Consider the following 22,830-nt stretch of genomic DNA (forward strand, 5'->3'; position numbering starts at 1 on the left):
ATTTCTAATGCGTAAATTTTTTAAAAAGAAGTATACATCTCTTTAAAAAAAAAGCTAATGTATATTGTATATGTAATTGTGAAATACATGGTCCCTTGAACAAGAATATTACTTATTAGCGCACAATTAGTCGTTGTGACAAATTTTATTAAAAATACGTTCCTTAAGTAGTATTTATGTATTTAAAAAAGAAAAGAAGAAAAGAGAAAGAGAAAGAGAGAGAGAGAGAGAGAGAGAGGGAGGGAGGGGGAGAGAGAGAGGGAGGGAGGGGGAGAGAGAGAGAGAGAGAGAGAGAGAGAGAGAGAGAGAAAGAGGGAGAGAGTTGTCTTTGAAAAATATAGCACACATGGACTAATTCGTGATATAAATAGATTTACAGTTTGTGATGTGATAAATTATCGTCGAAAAGCATAGCTTATTCTTTAAAGGGAAAATGTCGTGGGTAAACAGAAATGTGAGAAACACGCGGCGTGTGACTTAGTTGTTTGCCGAAAACTGCGTCTGTCGGCGCAGGCTTCATTTGAAGCTTTGATGCGATTTTTTGCATAATAATCTTGTCGTTTTCAGTATTCTTTTTAATCGTTCTTTTATCGTTTTGTTTTCCTTTTTGAGAAATATTACGCTTGCGATAATAAAGAACCTCGCCGGCCAACGTAATCATTGCTAAAGCGAGACCAAACAAAGTCGCAATGAATACACCTCCTGCATTAAGAAAGAACTATTTGCATCAACTATGTAAGAAAGATATAAGTGATGTCTAATCGAAAAGTATGTTGTTATAATTCGTCTCGAATAATAATAATGTTTCTCAGTATTTATCTCATCTTTTCTCTTTTTTATACGTCATGTATTGTATTACATATTTATATGTTAAATATTTATAATGAAACATTTTTAATAATGTAAGCGAAATGAAAGACAACTAACCCAAACTTTCTAACGTGATTCCCTCGTTCTCATCGGAATTCGGACACTGAGTTTTCAACGTCTGATTCCAGTACTTGGCTGCCAACATCTCAAAATACCTGTCTTTCTGCAAATCGAGAATCCTACAAAGAATATTATTTTTACATATACATTTGTCATACGTATGTCTTGTGGCGATGCGATGATACATTTATGATTATAAAACTTTTTATACAATTTCATTTCTATTCAAATTTAAATTAGGAAATAAATTTATTTTCTCTCATTGTCAATCGTTATATGCAAGAATACACGCGAAAATGTTAACGCTATTATTTTATAATTGGCAACGCAACATATATATTCGTGGAAATTTTAAATTATTTCTTTCAGTAGCAACAATAACCATATTGCTAATAATAAATGAGAATAACTTGGGAATGGACATGCGAGTGCGATTAAAAGTGGAAAGAATCAATCACAGACTTTCTACTTATTTCTTCTTGCAAATGACTGCCTTGCTGCACAGCAATGGCATATGGTTGTTCGGCAAATACTTCGCCCACTTCCGTCAGGTTACAATTCTTCGTTACTTCGTACTTTATCTCAGACGAATCATGAATAAAGGCAAACTCTGCATTTTCACTCTCTATCACCTAAAGAAATAACGATTGTTTTATTCGTTCCAAGTATTTATTTATGATTCAGAATTAAAAGTGAGAAAATCGAAAAAAATTTATAGAAAAGAATTCTCCTTTTCTTTTCTCTCTCTTTTTTTCTTTTTCCTACCTTCCTGAAACCTTCCTCGGTTGTCTTTACCGGACCGACTTGTGTGATGGCTTGCAGAATGTGACCATACTGTTCCTTTATTGGATAATCCCAGACACGATATTCTACTTGATCGCTGGTACTATTTAATGTAATCTCTTTCCATACTCTACAAGTAAATGATATGAAATACGTGTACATCAGCATTAATGTTATTAATAATCTTCGAACAGCATACAAATTGACGAAAGAGAAATTTTTACACACGTGTAAAGCTTATCCTCGGCATTTTTCATGTTTACAAAATATTGATGGGCACTAGAGTTGGCTAAAACGGTATAATTGATGCGTGATTGTCTCGCCAATTGTTCCAACGATTGCACAGGCGACTATGTAACGAAATAATACATGCGAATATTAATGCACGAGAAATAATGTGTTTCGTATTGACAACGACGCATAATATTTGCGGCAATGCTTTATACCCGTCTCAAAAATTAAGTAAAACACACAACGAGGTATTATATCTCCAATAAATTTAAATTTTGTAATATAAATAACGAATAACAATAAATATATATATATATATATATATATATATATATATATATATATACCTGCATTCTTTCTACGGTAAGAAAAGCGGCCAAATTTGCAGTAAAGGTCGCAAGCATCAGTACAACGAATAACCAATAGGCTGCAACCAAAGTTCTGCTCGATAACGCCTTTGGGGCTTCGCCACCACCCTGTGGTGTAAAAGATGTCAATGCGAACCAAAAGCTTTCTTTCAATGTAAATTCTCTGAAATATACCATGTGTTAGTCTACTGGCTATAATATATCAAAGGAATGAGAAAATTACAAGTCAAATTGCTAATATAACGATACAATAAAAGATGAGCAAATTGATGAACACACGAAATAATTGTTAATATTTTTGCGAAATTATTATTATTAATATAAGTTGCAGAACGAAAAGCGATAATGCAATGATACTGATAAACGCGAAATGTGCATACCGACAAGGATAAGGGTAGAGTCGTTTGTTGTTTCTCGCACTATATGGCGAATATTTATCCAGTATCCAAATCATAATACCGGTTAAAGTTAAAGCTCCCACGATGCTAAGCCAGACTTCGAGTCTCAATACCGTCATAAACTTGAATAATGACGTTTTACGAACTGGCTTTCTCATTACTTGAAAACAAAAATTTATATATTTTATAATCATCATGTATAAATAAATATATTCTAAATATAATAAATATATAATAAATATTAAATGTCCAATCATAAGCAATATCTCGAGCTAAAGCTTGCAACTCACAATCAGAACTGAATTAGGCACGCTACGCGAGAGAAAAAAAAAAAAGAGTCAAAAATCGAAAAAGAGAAAACAAAGAGAAGATGTGTTGTTATATGCTGTGTCAAAGTGATGTGTCTTTCTCATATACATTTATGTATATTGTAAGAAAGAAATATAAATGCGCGCGCGTACCAATGAGTATACCAGACTGTTCGAAATATGGAGCAACAAAATCAATGACCTCTTCCCGTTCGGACGTCATTGTCAATGCTGCCACAGCAATATCAGTTTCCTACAAGAGCATTATTAACAAAGCATAAATACATATAAACGCATATCCTCTCGCTACAGTCATGCAGAAAATATATAATATATAATATATGATATATAAATATATGACGTATATATGATATATCATCGAAATATTCTAATTTTCAAAAATCTTTTCAATTTTCCTTTGCAAATGACATCGATGTTGAAATTAAAGAGAAAAAATAAACTTTGTCGACTAGAAATGTGTGTAAGTACACACAAATCTTATTTTAAGAAATTAAACTTGTATATACTCCTTTAGCCAGATCGCCTATTACACCATTCCATTCGCCATTGGGCAATTTCTTGCCAAATTCTTGATCTTCAGGGATAACGAGATCATAATCAAATTGCATCTCTTCGGATAATTTTTTCACAAAGTCAATACAGTAACCTTCCCAGACTTCCTTTCCTTCGTTGCGCATTTCTTGGCCCGTCGCTGGATCTTTTTTAATAACCGACCAAGGGACTGCCTATTTAATCGAATTTAACGATTTAATTTGATTTAAATCAAAATTTGATAGACTCGCAATATTATTAGTAAATGGCAAAGTGCAACCCCAAACTGAATAATTTAAAAATGCAGTGAACATTTTGCGTATATAAATAAAATGTCAATTTAAAGCAATTGAAAGATCGTCGTCAGTTTTATTCTAATAATTAAAAATAGTATTTAATCAATTGACAATTTTGTCAATTGACAATTTTATTGTCCTTTCCATAAATGTGCTTCAAAGTATTAAAAATAATAATGACTCTTTGTTCCAAGATATAATGTTATTCCTCATCGTTTAATGATACGTAACGAAACGTTCATAGGAACGTAGTGAAACGCAATAGCGGCGTTCTTACCGGTGCCGTTCCAATCCGGAAGAATCGCCTGGCTGGTTCTATTTTCTTCCCGTCTGCTTCTTTAATTTTTGTACGTCTCGTCCAAATCGCGAGCGCATCCACAGAGCCGCGACTAACCGTTTGTAACTCGATCTCTGCTTTGTAAGTAATCATCGCCTTCTCTGACCAGTATTCAAAAGTGTCATTACTGTCCAATCTCTAGAACGTGAAACAGTAAGTAAGTAGGAAAAATGTACGTACAAAATGCATCTTTTGCATTTCTTTTCTTTTTCGAAATATTTTGCAATCGATAAATTGCGATGTGTGTGTGTGTGTGTGTGTGTGTGTGTGTGTGTGTGTGTGTGTGTGTGTGTGTGTGTGTGTGTGTGTGTGTGTCAGATAACAATTCTTAATTTTGAATTCTTGAAATTAATTTTGGCAATACTCACCGTCATTAAAATCTTGTTGAATGTTTCCGCAGTAATATTCGAAATTGTAGTAGGATCGATGGGCTTATTGCACTGACCTGTCTTTGGCGTCACACTTATGCCCGCCTTTTGAACGTCGCTCATCAAACTTATGATCAAGCCAATCAAACGTTTGAAATAATAAGGGAATATCTAATATATATACATATATAATATGATTTTTTAAATATAATTTCCTTTTCCTCCTCTCTCTCTCTCTCTCTCTCTCGCTCTCTCATCTCTTTCTTTTAAAGATAACAGATAGTTGTCGGGAAAAAATTTATTTCTTTTCGAAAAAAAAAGAGGATTCCATCTGACGTTGACTAATAATACAACTACTATTAATAGACAGTTTCCATATGTGAGGTGAACGTGAATAAATCTTTTTCAAATAGTATACACATAAACCCCATTAATTTCAAAGTAATGTTCCATTGAATAACTTACCTTAAAGTTTGTGGGACAATTGCAAGATGCTTCGCCCATTAAGCGACAACAAATATCGGTCCTCATAGTAAGAATGGTGAATGAAATATTCAATTGAAGATCACCGGTAATATATCGAAAGTCTTGATAATTATTGTCTGTAAACACTAAATTCCAAATACCATCTCTTCTAACGAGCCCTCCCCCGATAGCCTAAAAGATAAGCTTATTATTAAGATTACCTTTTAAAAACTTTATGTTTTGTTATTTAAAATCTTGAAGGGATTTTTTTACAATATGTGTATATTCTAAACTATTTTTAAACCAATTGATAGATATACATATATCCTTGTGTGGGTGTGTTTTTACCGTTTTAAATAATTCTTCCATTTTGGATGTACTAGCGTAAATGACATAATAAGATGGTGACGGCCGCATACTCTGTATTTTTGACACAGTTCTTTCTGTCAATTCATCGATGACTACCAATCTAATTATCGAATTTCCAATAAGATAATAAAGGCTCTGATTTAGTTCTAAAATCATTATTATACATGTGATTATGTATATTCAGTACTGAAAAACACACAATACAAAAACTGTGTTGCTGTCTACACATATATGTGTATGTATATGTATACATTATATATCCTTCTCATTTTGATACATTATCGGTAAAAAAATTGTCCACAAATGTAGATTACAAAATAGAGTAGATTATAAAATAAATTGTGCGCAAAATATTCAAAATTTGCAATCCAAGATATACGCATGCACACACACACACACACACACACACACACACACACACACACACACACACACACACACACACACAAACACAAATATCTTTGCGCACCTCTTTCATCTTCAAAGATTAGACCAACATCCGTCGCATTTTTCATAATCAAAAGATCATCGATCGCTTGAACATATGGATTTATACTGCAGTCGCCACGTTTGTATATTATTCCCCTTTCGTCTGCGACGACTCGTAATTTGTCCCAGCCGGTCCACGTCATATCCAATATGATACTTATTCCTTTATATAGAACGGCACAAACTAAAGAAAGAAATAAAAAATGATAGCTTTTCGCGAATTGTATATTTCTTATCATGTGGGAAAAGATTTTTCAAAAGTGTGTATATACATATACTATATATATATATATATACACTTTTTTCTAAGGGACAATGGCGCGTATTAAAAATAAATCTGGTTTGATATTTTAGTTTGTACAAAATACATGAAATATATATATACATTGTACCTTTCTCGAAACTTGCGTCAACATTCTCGCGATTTACCGTAACGGTGGAAACGTGAACGGTAATCATATCGTTAGCAAAATTCCGTTCTGCCTCTGGAATTGCGTCGTTTAATATACCCAAGATAGAGGAATCGGCTTCTTCTATCACAACCACTTGGAAACAAACAGAAGAAATATTTATTATTGTTAATCACGTCAACAATCATCGAAAAATCATTGCTTCACGCAGGTGTCGTGCTCTTTTTTGCATTTATATTAAATGACAAATTGTTGTGTTTTAAAGTCGATATTTTGCGCATTAAATACTTGTATGGTTCGTTTATTTACAGGGATACAGAAGGGAGAATCGTAGAAAGCGTATAATAATATCTTAAAAATGTGTCTCGCTAATAAATAAACGCAAGGATCATTCGATCAATTGAAATATCTATTATTTAATTTTGAATTATTGTATGAAAATGTATGAAAAGAAAGGAAAGAAAGAGGAAAAGGAAGGAGGAAGAGAGGGAGATAAATAATGATACATCATTTTCGAAACGTGCTCTCCTCGAATGAAAAAAATCGCACACTTACGGAAATTCATCGGCGTTTGACAAAGCACAAATGGCAGGAAGAAGGCGAGAATCGATATCAATACGGGCGACGTTTTCGTCCTCATGGCGAAGTCGATTAAGGTCGCACGGATGAAGGAACAACTTTTGTCTTGTTTCGGGCAGCAGGTGCTAGAACAATATGATATGGCGCGATGAAGCGACGACGGTCACGCCTGCGCCGATGCCACGCCGGAGACACAACGATTGCTTATGAATATTATATATCGGCACCTATCGAATCGTGAATCCCTTTTTCCTGCTCGTTGCGACTATCGGCCATCGGGCCATCGATTTATCGCGTTGTAAAGTCCGCGTATAACAACCCTAATATATATCCGGGATCGTCGGAAATGGCAGATTTTTCAGGGACAGATTTTTTATCGTTTGCGCGTTGTAGATCTTTTATAAATCTAACACCACGTGCCACCATGTTATTTTGATGGGATTATTAGGAGGAGGCTACACTTTTATACCACGTAACAAGTTTCATCGTTGGATTATTTTCGTTTAATAATTGAATTGATGTACGCGCGTATCATTTTCGTTTGATATTTTGCGAAATTACGAATAGTTTTTATATTATTTAAAAAAAAAAAAATATATATATATATATATAGTCGAGAGAAAGCTCAAACGATGTTTATTAAACACGGCAACAAAGCAGCAGCAAAGAAGGAGCGATGATAGCGATAAAAGTAACGACGACATCAAGATCTCACACCTTATAACTAATACTAATATCGTCCAAGTAGCGTAATCTTTATTACGATGGTATATTTTACGGTGAAAAAGAAAATTATGTTGCGCACCTATACTAGTACTATCAAATCACAATGCATGTAGGCCAATGCGCGCCTGGTTATACTTGTTAGTTATTAATTATCCGTGGCTGTGGAAGCCCATAACGACTCTTAATAAATGATGAAATAATGATATTAAGCTTTCGTAATATGCCACTACGACGAAATGATCGATACGCATATTATTGATTCACTATACAATACATATGTCACACACTGCGTTTACCGCAGGTATAATCGTAAATCGCTCCATCGTTGACAACTCCAAGCATTTAATCGATAATAAGCCACGTCATACAAAAATGGGAATTGATACGTACAAAAAGTGTGCATTTTCTAATAACAATTTTCGCAGTATAAATTATATACATCGCAAAGAAATAATTGTCAAAATTTCGCGACGCTAAATTATCGTAAGAAAAAAAATGCAAACTCGATGAATTGGCGTCGATCAAACTTTTTGTCCAAACAGAAAGATATCCTTCAAAACTTTCACTACGACGTACTTTCACTACTAATGTAATATAATTATATATATATATATATATATATATATATATATATATATATATATAGACGTAATATATAATTTTTAGATACATATATATCTGTAACATCTTATTACGTGTATATTGTATATTTGACAAATCGTATTGTATGTATAAATAAATGTGAAATTTTTCAAAATGCATGAATAATCATATTTGCTTCTTCGGAGCTGATTACTAGGTTTTAACGCTTGAAAAGACAGCGACTCGTTGATGCGCGATCGCAGGGAATAATAATGTTTTAAATCAAAATCGAAATCGGTATCGCAGCTGTTTAGACACGGCGAACGGCAAACCGCGACAGGTGCAGGAATGAGATGCTTCGATAGTTGTCTCGTTATTTTTAGATTGTTCCAAGTCGCGGCAACGTGTTTTCGACAAAACGGATATTGTGACTAGGGATTGACTAGTTGATAAAACCTTTTTATCGATCACATATTTAACGCGGAAAGTAAGATTCCATTTGAAATGGCTTTGAAGAGGCGACGATTCATCGCGTTCGACACAAAATGTCGTCTATATTAATATAAATCAATTGATGTATTCATTACGCAAACTTTTCATCCACATATTATCCATCCACGAATCAATAGTGCAATGTACGTATATTTCTCCCAAATATATTTTTTTCCAGATAAATGATATTGTATAATTATAAATAATTGATATTGAATAATGTAGATAATATAATAATTGATATAAATATTATGCCACAATATAGAAAATTACATTATACGTGAATTTAAACTCGTGTTGGGGACATGTATGGAAAATACATGCAGAAAATGTTTTTGCATATGAATATATAAATTCATGCGCGTTAAGCGTCATTCCTATTCCCGTGTGTAATATAATTACATATAATTGACACGTATAAAACGTATAATTATTTTAATAAAAACGTTATGTTAATTTTTGTTTAACATTTTTTCATATAAAAGATATGCAACGAACACGCGCGTATATGCACACACACATTACATGACACATTGATATATTATAATATTTAAATATATTATATTATATTCATATGTATATATATATATATATATATATATATATACATATGTATAAAAGTATATTGTAGAAATGTAAAAGTATGCAACAAATATACTAATGATAATTGATAAATCAGGGCAAATTCAATAAATATCTTACCAATGTAAAAACGACATACTTGTCGATATTTTATACCTTTGTGTCTCTTGTGTCACATTTCACAATTTTCTCATTTGTGTGTGACATCATTTCATCCAATATTAAATAATAAGAAATGAAAAAATTTTTTATTATTATAACCTTTACATATTGCATCTTTTATCCTCAAATTATATTTGTGCATTTTGATTTAAAATTAAATCTCTCGATAAACAGATGTAACTCGTAAAGAAAGGTTATTGTAATATAATGCAACTATTTGTATCGATATAAAGTAAAAACGACTTGTATAAATATTTACCTGCAAATGGAAATTTTCGGAAATTATCTTCCACGACAAATGTTGTAAGTTTCTTTTCGTTAGATGTCGCCAATGTCCAATCGAATAAATATGGCGCATCCTAAGCTGGATGGTGCTGCCAAAGCCTTTCTCTCTTTCTCGATAAAACATGACGCAATATATATCTACAATAAATATGTACATTATAAATAAATGTTATAAAAAAAGTAGTAGCATATTGTACAAACTCAGTTAAAACGCAAAATGTCTTTACGCATAAAAAATAAAATTTATAAGTTTATGTAATAATTTGTGCACAAAGAATTACATCTTAAGATTTTCCATTCTATTTATGTAAGAGAAAAATTCCTTGTACAGGAATGTGCATATGTGTCATTTGTTCAAATCGGATAATAATAACTAGTTCAAAAATCAATAAAGTGGAGTGAAAAAAATGTGAGTGCAATCGATATAAAAATGAAAGTCAGATTTATATTAAATGCTTTTTTTAGAGAGAGAGAGAGAAAGAGAGAGTAATTTGATTTATTATTAATTTCCGATTTATCAGTAATTTGATTTATCGCAATATTTTTCAATCAAGTTTGATTTGTGTGTGTGTTTGTGCCCGTTCTTCTCAAAATATTCCATCTCAATCTCAGTTTCTTAAATAGTATACGAAATATAGTACGTGTGTATTACGTGTGCTGTGTAGGTACACACACACACACACACACACACACACACACACACACACACACACACACACACACACACACACACACACACACACACACACACACACACACACACACACACACACACACACAAACACAAATATCGGTGCGGCGCGAATATTTTACTGCGTTTTTCGGCGTGTACATGTATACGAATATATATAGGCATTTTTCAGCAAGCGACACAGAATATCACTTTATCCTTGTCGAATGTAAACAAGAATGAAATGATTCACCGTAGAGAGGGTCACCCTCTCCAATTCACCGTGTTACGCTGTGTCCTCCGTGTCGCTTGCTAAAAAACGTCTTTGTACATTTAAAGAAATTTGCCTTTTGTATTTTGATATTTACAAATTCATTTTATGTAATATTAGTTTGTATGTGCGCGCGCGCGCGCGCGGATTCCAAATATATAATATTGTATCAAATTTTAATTGTTAAAATTACATAGATTTGAATAAAAAAAACTTGGGTGCAAAGTTTAATATCGTTAAAATTCTCCGACTCTGATGTTAATATATATGTACAATTAGATGTGAGACGATCGATATCGATTAAAAGAAAATAAAGAGTGGAAGAGAAAATTGCGTTTGATATCGATTGTTAGGAGCGAATTCAACAAACCTGTGATCGATAATAGGTTATAATTTGAATCTCGATGCGATTATGAATCTCGTCTGCTCGTGTCTCGTAAATAATTACACAGCAGCGTTGTAAATGTTGAAAGAGCATCTAATTATGCGTCGCGTTTAATATCCGAAGAAGACAAAATGGAAGCGATAAAATAAGACGATATATACAAGCGACGAATGACGCGATTGTCGATAAATAAATGACTGTCGCAACTATTACCGCGGGCAACGATCGCTTACGATAGTGTCGGTAGTGTCGGTAGTGTCGGTAGTGACCGTCGGCAGCAGCGTACAGGTGCGGGCGCGCAGGTGCCAGTGCAGCATACAGTGAAATGGCGCGAAGCAACGTGACATCGTACAAAAGAGCGAAGCGAGGAAACTTTTTGAATCGCTACGATAGATATCGCGGATGGAGCGTGCGAAGAATGGTCGCGAGAGGGATTCAACATTTACAAACGCCATCGCACGACTGGTACTTCCAATTGCGGATTGCGAGATGACGTGTCAGCTGGAGACGCAATAGCGACCGTCGGTAGGCGACCGCTCGGCCAATCGAGCGACAAAGTCGTAATCGCCCTACGGGTCGCGGTTGAAATTGACCAATCGGAGTAGCCGATCGCAAGATGCTTCGTTCCGATTGGTAGGGTGATTACGGCTTGACGTAATCGTACGTTTAACGTTGGCGCTAGAGCGCGCTACGGTCGACACTGTCGAGCGAGACGCGAGACTCGAGACTCGACCCTTGGACGGCTCGGCTGTCCTCGGCCGTTGCTTCGTTTCTAGTTTGCGTCCGACGGTGCGAGTGTCCGATCGTCGTGCGGGTATCCGCCTGGGCCTACGAAAAGACAACGTCAAAATTCTCGCTCGCCAGTGGTAAACGTCACAATGACACATTCGGCAACATTGAACGTTTCCGAGATTGATGCGGCAACGATAATCGACGCGATTGTAACAACGACAACGTTACAACAGCGTATTCGTTTACCACGATAACGCGTTGGTGTCGACGGGAAAGGAGCGTATCGAGTCGAGTCGTTTTCGTAGCTCTAGGGCACACGGGGGCATCGTACTTTTTTTTTCCTTCTTCCAAACGAGAAGTACGTTGAATTTTGGAAAACTCGCGCGAGAGGAAAGGAAGATATTGTCGCCGCGAGCGATACGGCGACGCATGGACACACGTGAGAGGAACGATCGTGGCGCGAAGAGAGAGACGACGTACGCGTGGATTTCTGCGTGAATCGATCATACGTGTCGGCGGCGCGATAGAGGAAAAGAGGGGAAGAACAGGCCGGCGCGGCTCGGCGCAACGCGGCGCCATTCGGAAGTGTCAAAGCACCGTGCTGGCGACACCCGCGCACACGCACGCACGCGCGTCTGCATCTACCACACGCGCAGACACGCGTTACAAACTGTTGGTAAACTGTGCGCGGCATCTGAAACGTCAGTAGGACAAGTGAGCGCGCGCGTGTCATCGTCAGCGTATGCCTCGCGCGCGCATGTGCGCGTATTCAGAGTGGCCTGGTATATTTACACGCGCGCATACACCCGCGCGCACGTCGACGTCGACGCACGACAGTCTAGATCGCGTCGCGCGCGCGGGCGGGCGTTTACTCGTCTCGCGCCGTCTCCGTCCGACTCGCGGCGGTCGATTCGCGGCGTGCCTCGTTCTCGCGTCGCGAGCGCGACCGCTCGCGCTCGCGTTCGCGTTCGCTCGTTCCGCCTGTTCGCCAGCGGAGCTCGGAGTCGAGTTTTCATCGCGACGCGACACGCGTACGTACGAGCGGGTTACGCGGGCTACGAGACGGACGCGACCGGCTTGCCGGAGCGGATCGAATCGGAGACCGTGGAAAAATTCCCGGATAATGGAGGTGTCCCCCGCGTGTGTGCCGTAAACTCGAGTGATTTGTCGCGAGTCTCTTCCGTGTGTATCTTTACGGAAAAGGTGGAGGAGGCGGTGGAGGAGGACGGCGGAGGAGGAGGAGGAGGAAGAGGACGACGACGAAACGACGAGGACGAGGACGGAAGAGAGCGAGAGAGAGGGGGAGAGAGAGAGAGAGAGAGAGGTTAGGTTAGATTGAACTCGCATCACCCCACACTCATCCCCGCACTCCCCTCGTTGCGGCATCGGAGAGTGCTCCGACGTCTCGCTTCGACGTATACATCCACCCGACGTTTCCATCCGATCCGTCCGCGCCCGAGAGACGAGGAGACGGCGAGACGGAGAGAGAGAGAGAGAGAGAGAGAGAGAGAGAGAGAGAGAAAAAGAGAGAGAAGGGGAGAGAAAAAGTAAGGCAAGAGGGTGAGACGGTACGCGCCCGGACGCGACGGAGAATCCGAGGAAAAGCGGGAGAAAGACCCAAATGCCGATCGCCGGTGGAATGCTGCTCCCTGAATCGGCTCCCCATTACGTATCTCCCGTCACTGGCATGCTACGCTTCATCGACAGGCTTTCAGGTTAGCATTCATACGAGATACGATTATTACACACGATTAGTACACTCACACACCCGTGGCGGCTCGCAAATTTAGTCGGTGCGAGCCGCATAGTCGCGGCGCGACAGTTTGACGCATCGAACGTTTCCGCCCCGGACGAGACGAGACGAGACGGTCTCTCTCTCAATCGCAATCGTGTCCAATTCTTTATATATACGTACGTCACGTGCGTGTACACGTATATAAATATACTACGCCTGGAATTTCCCCGTCTTTTGTAACCTTTTATCCGCTCCTGTCAAATGTGTCAAATTGTTACGAGAGACATTTTTCGCGCCGGCATTCGAAAAAAAGAAAAAAAATTTATAAAAAATATATATAAATGTAGTTACAAAACGCACGCATTTCTCGAAAAATCGCCTTTCGCGCCTCATTTTTCGAAACGTCGACATCTCGAAGCTCCTTATTAACGATTGTCCGAAAGATACACGAGATCCAAAGATTAAATCGTTGCACGTTTGGCGAACGTGGTTACGATTTCGCGGGACGCGAAAGGACACGTGTATGTCTATGCGGGGCATGCTGTTAAATGTAAACCTAACCGTGCATGTACTCGTACGTACGTGGCGAGCGGCGAGCGGCGAGCGACGTCTAGACAGAATAAGAGGGACAAGACTGTGTAGACGACGACGCGCTGTAAAAGCTGCCGCGAGACGCGTTCGTATGCGTTCGCACATGTACGTCTAGGGAGCATTTTTTTTCTTCAAACTCCGATGATCGAGACAAACCGTAGGTATAAAATGTAACGTCTCTCGCTACGTATCGTTTCTCATTGGAATTGTGGACTCTCGCAAAATTGAAGAGAAGCGATTGAGAAATCTCTTATTTCGGGTCCGCTACGCTTTCAAATGTCATTCTTTCGTCGCGATCGGTAGCGCTCAACATTTATCAAAAGCGTATTCCTCGTACATTCTTCTTCTCGCCGATTGATTGATTTATGATATATTCTGGTTGCTCAAAATTAAATGTAATTCTTATTTATTGCCGAATGTTGAACGCTTTCGATAAATGAATTACCCCACTGGCAAAATTTAATCGCTTGATTTGATTGATCTCGGGTCATCGTCGGATTAAATCATCGATATTGTATGTCATATGGCGTCGCGTTACATATCTAAACGAGCATTTATCACGCGTCACAGACTTATTAATGAAATTGTCCATTTAATCGGTCGCAATAAAGATTGACGATAAACAAATAGAACACTCGAAAATAAATCGTACTTACAACATTCACACGGCGGTATTTATCAATAATGTATTTTTAGAATGATTGCAAAATAGCGATGAGATCTACGCATTCTTTTTTTTCCGAATACGTGTGAAAATTATTTTTCCGCAGCATTGTATATGCGGTATAAAGGAATACAATCGAAACAATTATATAATCCTATGAATATCGGCGACGCAAGCAAGACGAGAATATAACGGATAAATTGCAATTTTTATATCGTTTGGGTAAAAAAGTCTTGAATTAAAAGCAATTGAGTAGTTTGGTAAACGAAACTATGTACTACTTATTGTTATCATTTATTCGTATACTCTATTCCTAATCTTTAAAGACTGAAATTAGTTTCTAAAAAATCTTACAAATTGATGTGTATAATTTAATGATAAATTAAAAATTACACGCGTTTTAAAAGATAAAAACGTTGCGACGCACAAAAGACTACAGTTTAGAAACATATATATTCATTTTATTCATATTAGTGTTTTTTTTAAATATATATTCTACACATGGATCGGATAAGATGGACAAAACAATAGCAAGAGATGTGTTGTAGGCCTCAGCATTTGCGTGCGTGCGATATAGTGCGTGCGTGCGATCATCTGAAATTTTACACGGAACAGTCAAAGCTGTCCCCGATGGCAAATAGTACATAAATTATTACACACACACACCTAATGTCGGCTTTAATTCACATTAGAATATTATACGCGATATGGATTAATCGAACAACTAAAAAATAAACAAGGCTCGATAATTTTTCGTTTCTTAGATGGAAATTTTTCAAACTTAATGAGAAAAGTTATTTTTTTTTTTCGAAATTCTGAAATTCTGAAATTGTTCCGAGCATTTTAAATAGCGCTTTGAGAAAGTGCTGTATCGAAAATGGTTAGAATCCAAATTGATTCTGATTAAAATAAAGAGAGATAAATAAATGACTAAGTTTCGTAATACAAAAATGTAAAATAAGCAAGCACTTTTCTGGGAGATTCCTATTTTTATCACATCTTACTATCTATTTAATCGTTAGGGCTTTGTTAAATGTATATCGGAAATTCTTTGACGAAAGATTAGAATTCTATCAATTATATTGTCTCCCGATTATTAGATTGTTATTCGGAACGGACAAGAATACGATGAAATGATATTTTTATAATGGTATATTTCAGCTTTCGATATTAAATTGCTCGCTCGCGAAAAATTTATTTACGACAGAAATAACAATATCGATCCGGGCATTACTACTCCGATCGCTATACTACAGTCAAATCTCCGCAACTTTGGCAAATGTGGAACTAGATAAGCGAAAATGTTTCGAAAAGAATAAAAGTTGTGCGATACCAACTACGTAGAGATGACATTACGTTAGTGTCGGTGAAAATGTGTAAATATGAAAAATGGCATGTTTCAAATAGTCAACTTTGAGAGATCCTATATGAAAATTCTGATTATGAAATATACCAATGTATATGCGCGGGTGTATGTATCAATTGTCGTTAGTGATTATACACAAATTATTCGGTTATGTTTCGCAATGTTTCTTACATGATTATTAAATTGTTTGTGCACAAGTGAATAAATATAAATAAAATGATAAATTATAATATCGCAACGAGTTTCAAAATAAACGCTACATTGTACAATTTAAAATGTTTCTCTGATCTTATCTAATCGTTTAATAACATAAAATCGCGAAGATTTTCATTATTACTAAAGGATTGCTTCGGTATACAATATAGATGAATGCGCATGCAAAAAAAAAATGTACGCGCATGTTTGGTTAATCGAAATCGATTCTTTCAAACTAGAGATCGCATGACGGATTTTAATTTCATCATTTCAAATTCTTGTTGTTATTCTCAAAAGTCCATTTACATTGGTACACATTTAGGTAAAAAGATTATAACAAGACTATAATCTGCAAATATAATTCTCGAGAAATCATTCGATTACTTTTGCATTTGACCCAATACGATGTGATACGCGCGGCAAGGCGCATTATATATAAAATAAAATATAAATTTTTCGACTATTATTTTTTGTTATGTATTTTGTTTTGTCATAATTTTTCGATTGAAATATTACAATTATTTTATTCGCTTGTACTTAAATATGATGACAATTAAACGCATTTGATCAAGTTGACAACTTTTTTCGTCACAATCGGTTATGTATAATAATTATGAAGGGAGGTGAATATAATGTTGCATTTTAATATCTGGTAGAGAATAATTATTACAAACATATATAATATGGAATTTTCTTGATATTTATTTTAGAAAAAGGCATATTTATTTGAGAAGAAAGCGTAGATCGATGATGTGTAATTGAAATGATAAAATTACGATGCGAGTAAATATCGAGTAAATATCGAGATTGAAAAGACGCCCACTGTTCTCTTATATACATGTGTAAAACTTTGCCAAGACTTGGATACAATGAGCGGAAAATTGAGATCCCATCCAACCAGCGAGCACAATCCTATTCCTTCACAGCTGGAGCGGTATTGTGGGATATAGATATTTGGTCCATAACGAGCCGCAAAGACGTGGACTAACGCTAACGGAGGCAGAGGGACACAGGAGGGAGGGTGCTTATGCAGTTTGGGATAATATGACAAAGATCGGGAGGCACGAGACGCGATTCGAGGCGAGGCGAGGCGAGGCGAGGCGAGGCGAGGGCCGCGAGGGCTCGAGCCCTCGGAACAGACGTAGAAATGCCAGGTGTTTCGTGGTGTAGCACAGGACGGGACCACCCCCTGCCTGCCACTTTACTCCCTCCTAAAGAGATCGTCCGTTCGGTTCGGCTCGACTTGGCTCAGCTTAGCTCGACGCTCGTTTCTCTCCCCTTCCTATTTTAGCCTATCCATAAATTCCCTTCGTCGCTTTACCACTTTATATATTCCACTTTATCCAAACTCGTATTTATCGCGCAATCACGTCTTTACCTCCTTACTATTTGTAATAAGCGCAAATATTTACAAGTACTGAGAATTGAGAGCAAATATTTGTGAATCCCAACGGCTCGGATTGTTAGACATTGTGGTTGTTTTATATCGAAAGTCTGTCGTTGTCGATTCTAAAAATCAATTTTATGTCTCAATATAGGAATTTGAATATACATTTCTGATTTTTATTCATCTTCGTGTTGTCGATCCTTCAACAATACAAGAGAGCTTCGCAATGGGTTTTGTAGCATCGGCCCCTAATATTCCTTATAGTCTGCTAGAAAATTCCAACATTCTTCGGGCTTCCATATCTATTTCGATTTTACCGAGAATCGATATTTGGCATAGCCCCTGAGAGAAATCCTAATATAATCATACACTTTCTCACTTTAAGATTGCTAATGTGTAATTTATATAATTTCAATACTTTTCGCGTACGATCAAAGACTATATTTTGTAAACAAATAATGACATTTACCGAAAAAACGATTGTTATATACGCAAAAATTTTCACAAAAATTTTTAACTGTAGGACTGAATAATTTTTCAACAACTGTATTTTTAATATGAATGACTAGAAAAATAAATGTACGATTTAAAAAAAAAATGATAGTTTTAGAAAAATAGTTGTAGTCTCTTCAAATCTCAAATGCAGTCTTCACCAAGCACAAAATTGTACCGATTGGAAAATATTTTGTCAGAAATAAATAGCTTCTAATTATACTATTTTAAGATGAGAAAATCTGCATGTAATACAGTGTGTTTTCGGTGCACTATTATTGTATTACTTTATTGTTAGAAAGAGGCTTATAAAAAATATTTCAAGTTTAAATTTTCTTATCCAATCAACTTATTCGTAATTTGAAAAATAATTAATTATACACACGATATATAATAAACACTGTTCGTTTCCAGTTGTGGATTAATAATGAGTTGCATGTATCGTCAACCATCTGTAAATTTTTCTTATCTACGATTAAAATCTATTCTACTAACGACTTCATTTTTTAACATTTAATAGCCCTCGCATTGTAGGAGGCCATCGCTATCTCGTCTTTCAATCGATATAATCGATCATTATTAGTTATTAAATTGCAAAAAAATGTACGGCTCTATTGTTGAAGAAATTAATATTATTAATAAGTTTATATAAGATCCGTTGTACAGAACAATATTAAATATAAAAATTATACGCGGCGCTTCTCTAATGTTTTAAATAATTTAAATTCCAAAGAGAATGTATAATAGAATAGAGTCACAAGTCAAATTCTAAATAAAACTTTGCACAAACGTTTCATATATACCGTAAACTGTAAACTATGTAAATACTATATAAAAATATTTATTTGATTAACACATTTGTAATATATTGAAAATCAAAACGGAATAGCTAGAAAACTTTGCAATTCAAAACTGACATTTTTAAAACGACACAAAATATTAATGTTGTCGCCCAGCGACAAATTTTGACGAACAACAACCGAGTTAAACTCGTGTTAAAAAGTGATTTGAATTATAATTTGCGTATCGCGCAAATAAATAAAAAGAGAATGGAATTGAATATTTTTGAAAACCGCTATTATATCGGTAGCAGCAGCGAAATTGCTCGCGCCATCACACAAATTACGAGTCGAGATAGCGGATAAAGTACATATTACGTGTACTTAATAGCGCATAAATGACAGGACAAGGAAGAATACCACCATATACGACATATTCGCAAACCGATCAATTTTGTGACGAGAAATGATCGAAAAGTGCACGTGTTTTACCGCCTGCACACGCGGCATGCACGACAAAAAAAACCATAATCGCGCACAGGAGGAACCATCTGCGGCTTCGAAAAGCACGATGCGGACCATGTGCCGGCTGCCAACGATATTCAGCGTGCATAGCCCATCGCGTTAAGTCAACTGCTCCGGAGAAAAAGGGAAAAATCTGCTTCGTGTATTATATTTACGGAAAATCCGAAAAATGGAGAAACATGTGGTAAACGCGATAAAAACTTGCAAGTAGACAACGCTTAACGCTCGTGCGCGTTACATTCAAAATTGATTCGAAAGATTGACGACAATCTTATTTCCTGCGAGTTTATGCCCGATAAGTCGATAACTTATCAAGATTTGCCAAGATGCTACGAACAAACAAGATAAAAAGATATAATTCTTGCAATTCACACACAATTTTATTGTACTTTGAGTTGATATTAAAAGTGGAGTAATATTAATGGAAAAAAAAAAATATATATATATATATATATATATATATATATATATATATATTTCTAACAAAGAGAGGGAAAGAAATTTGAAATTTGGTCAAAGATACATTTCCGTCATACCTTCCACAGCATACCTTACTAAATGTCACGACACTTTTAGCTTTCGAGTTTAATACATACCGTATGCCGGCGCACAAAAACATTTGCGTGAGAATACAGTGAAATCCGGAAGTAATTACCACCGGCTTTGATGCAATCGCGCGAACGTGCGCGCGCGTGTGTGTGAGTAAATAATATATTTTTATACTAATTTGTCGAAATCTTGTTTGTTTTTACTCTGGCTTTGTCGCCTTACGTTGCTCGTCTATACAAGGATAATAAATAATATGCTTGCTAATGCACACACAATTACGTATCGTGGTTGCAAGTTGCTAAATGTTTACTCTCAAACATGTATCGTTCTCTATATATTGTGTACACTTTGCGATACATACTTTTCAAACACGCGTGATCTTTGTGAAAGAGAAACAACTTTTTCAATCTTTTGTGAAACTGTTTTCATTTACCTACATGTAGTCGTATGGCAACGTGCGATACATGTTTGCCTCTAGTTACAATTTCTTGCACGTTGCAATTAAAGTGTTTTGTCTGGAAAAAAAAGAGGAAAAAGTCAGATTCGAGGGGGAGAGATTGACCGAAAAGGAGAGAGAGAATTATTAATGAAGCGAGCGTCGATATCGTGGCGGCGCGTAATGGCACATAACGCGTGGAAGCAGGCGCGTGCCAGGGCCGGCCAGGATATGGTCGCCTCGCGAGCGAGCGTTGCGAAAAGCAGGTAATGGTGTTGAAGTGCATTCGGCAGCTGCTCGCCATGAATACCGACATGAATACCCGAGGTGGACATGTGCGATCCCGTCCGTCTTCTTTAGACGCATGGCCCCGCCTATGAGTGCTCCGAGCTCCATCGAGGGTGGAAAAGATACATCCTGCTCTAATCCAGCGTTATATTATATTCGCGAGAGGGCGCGTTCTCGCTCGCTTCCTTTCTTCGTCCTCATCGATCGGAAGGATCCTTGCACTTTTCTCGATATGCGTTTCAATTCGTATCCCTTTCAGAGAGAGAGTTTGCGAACAAGTTTGAAAAGTTTCGAGGACGCCCCAGTATTTCCCCGCATCTCCTTGTTCAGGCCAACAGATTTTTCTCGCGGAAATTGCACTTTCCGAAATGAAGAAGAGACAAAAGATTATCGTATACGCTTCAATCTTCTCATTTGCCTAGACGCGAATTAGCGTGTAGCATAGTGGTACAGGGTGAAAAACGATAACGGATAATAGCCAAACGATGATTATGGATGATTTCGACCCGACGGAAATTTCTATCGACGGTATCGTAGATTCACCGACCATCTGGCGGAGCCGGCTGCGCGTTTTCTACCTTGTACTTAGAAAATTGTGATACCCCGGCTCCCTCGCGGGGGCAAATTTTCGCGTGGGAAAAAATAAATTTAAATTAACGTTAAAGTTGGATAATTCCATTATAGTTTACAAGTGAAATATATATGAGGCGGACGCAAAAGTATTTTCGTCTTTTTATTTGTCGCGTCGAGGCAACGTTTCGAAACTTGTGAATTTCCGTGTTCGGAGCCGCAACGAGTCGCAGCTGATACCGGACCGGTCTCGCTGGTATTCGAGACCCTTCTATCCGGGAAACTTGTGCTCCTCGCCTTTCTTCTTTAGCCGGAGGTAGCTGTAACTTTTCAAAGACGCGTCCAAAATCGAGGCGAGCGCGGGTGCCGTCCGCGACGATACAGCAGCGAGACGAGGGACATTTTTGTCGTAATCAGTCGTGCGCGGCTCCGTAATTAAACATGATATCGCGTCCGAATGATATCGAGATCCTCGGATCGATATTTTTAATCAGTCCCTCGTTTAACGAAGGAGACACACTTTTCCTGCATTCAAACATTTCGAGTGTTTCGAATATGAAAATGAGAATCGTTTGTTCGTTAAAATAATATTCATCGCTCGAGACTGCAGCGTGTGTAAGCACGAGCGGATGTTACGCCAAGAAGCGTGCAATTAGAAAATAACCTAATTCAAGACGATTCGCGATTCGCGTTAAGAATTATTTCTCCGGTTAGGTCGAGAAACGACGACGACGACGACGACGACGACGACGAAAAGTTTAAGCTTATAATGCGACACGGCCAGCAGGGAAATGGCCAATTATCAGGAAGAGAGAACGTGGGTCGTACTTAAAGTTACCGTAGGCTAGAGAGTAGAACAGCCGCCGCCGCCGGCGCGTTCCACCTCTCCGCCTCTCTCCATCGCTTACTTTAAATGTATCGAGCGCGTACTCGTTCAGCTCTGCGGAAGAATGCGGTATGTTATAAAAATGTATATTATATAAACGAAGCGTTTTCCATTTTTCGTTCGCCATACAACATAGAAAAAAATATAATGGCTCCTCCCCGTGGAGAGCGAAAAGTCGTTCGCGAAGGATGCGAGCATCGCGGATACACGTCTGTCGCGCGTAAATTCGTTTGCAATTTCTACGTTTACGATTTATATACACGCATAGCATGTTGGGACATCTCTCGATCGCTTCCAATCTGGCCTTGAAAGTAACGCAAAAATACACAACTTGTCGGTACAACTAGTCAATACGACTAGGTGAATATTTGAGCGGCGATTGACGTCACGCTTGACGTCGTAGAATTTCACGCTCGCGACGACCAACGTGCGTCGCGTATTTAACGGAAAATGACGTTTCGATAGTTTTCTCCTTTTCGAGCGAAACGAGCCACCTATTATTGACACGCGCCATATCGCGCTCGTCGTAAATTAAAGTCGAGTGAATCACGATAAAGACACGAGGTGCGCGATAAGATTTCTCGAGGAGAGCATCGT

General features: G+C 37.4%; 2 protein-coding genes across 5 annotated transcripts in view; one reads left to right on the top strand and one right to left on the bottom strand.

Moving 5' to 3' along the window:
• Positions 1-288: 288 nt before the first annotated feature.
• On the bottom strand, positions 289-11,659 carry LOC105252340 (ionotropic receptor 25a). Of its 3 annotated transcripts, XM_011259670.3 has the most exons (18): positions 11,024-11,546; positions 9,687-9,850; positions 6,860-7,008; positions 6,287-6,439; positions 5,875-6,078; positions 5,385-5,551; positions 5,037-5,228; positions 4,572-4,742; positions 4,144-4,341; positions 3,546-3,764; positions 3,172-3,271; positions 2,693-2,870; positions 2,292-2,475; positions 1,942-2,063; positions 1,696-1,843; positions 1,393-1,562; positions 928-1,049; positions 289-702 (listed from the first exon to the last, which is right to left on the bottom strand). In XM_011259670.3, exons 3-18 carry the CDS (start codon positions 6,942-6,944, stop codon positions 416-418), a joined length of 2,700 nt encoding a protein of 899 aa, XP_011257972.1. In that variant the 5' UTR covers positions 6,945-7,008; positions 9,687-9,850; positions 11,024-11,546; the 3' UTR covers positions 289-415. The 3 variants fall into 3 exon arrangements, with proteins under 3 accessions (XP_011257972.1, XP_025266107.1, XP_025266108.1); XM_025410322.1 differs by lacking the exon at positions 9,687-9,850 and having other exon boundaries at positions 11,272-11,659; XM_025410323.1 differs by lacking the exons at positions 9,687-9,850; positions 11,024-11,546 and adding an exon at positions 7,689-7,712.
• Positions 11,660-11,860: 201 nt separating this feature from the next.
• LOC105252339 (nuclear polyadenylated RNA-binding protein 3) overlaps positions 11,861-22,830 on the top strand; it is an 18,147-nt gene continuing 7,177 nt past the window's right edge. For both annotated transcript variants that reach the window (XM_011259669.3, XM_020027882.2), the window contains exon 1: positions 11,861-13,485. In XM_011259669.3, coding sequence (XP_011257971.2) covers positions 13,392-13,485 — 94 coding nt within the window. In that variant the 5' untranslated portion in view covers positions 11,861-13,391. The remainder of the gene's footprint in view (positions 13,486-22,830) is intronic.

The sequence above is a fragment of the Camponotus floridanus genome, unplaced genomic scaffold, assembly GCF_003227725.1.
Source record: "Camponotus floridanus strain SB8 unplaced genomic scaffold, Cflo_v7.5 scaffold31, whole genome shotgun sequence".
NCBI lineage: Eukaryota > Metazoa > Arthropoda > Insecta > Hymenoptera > Formicidae > Camponotus > Camponotus floridanus.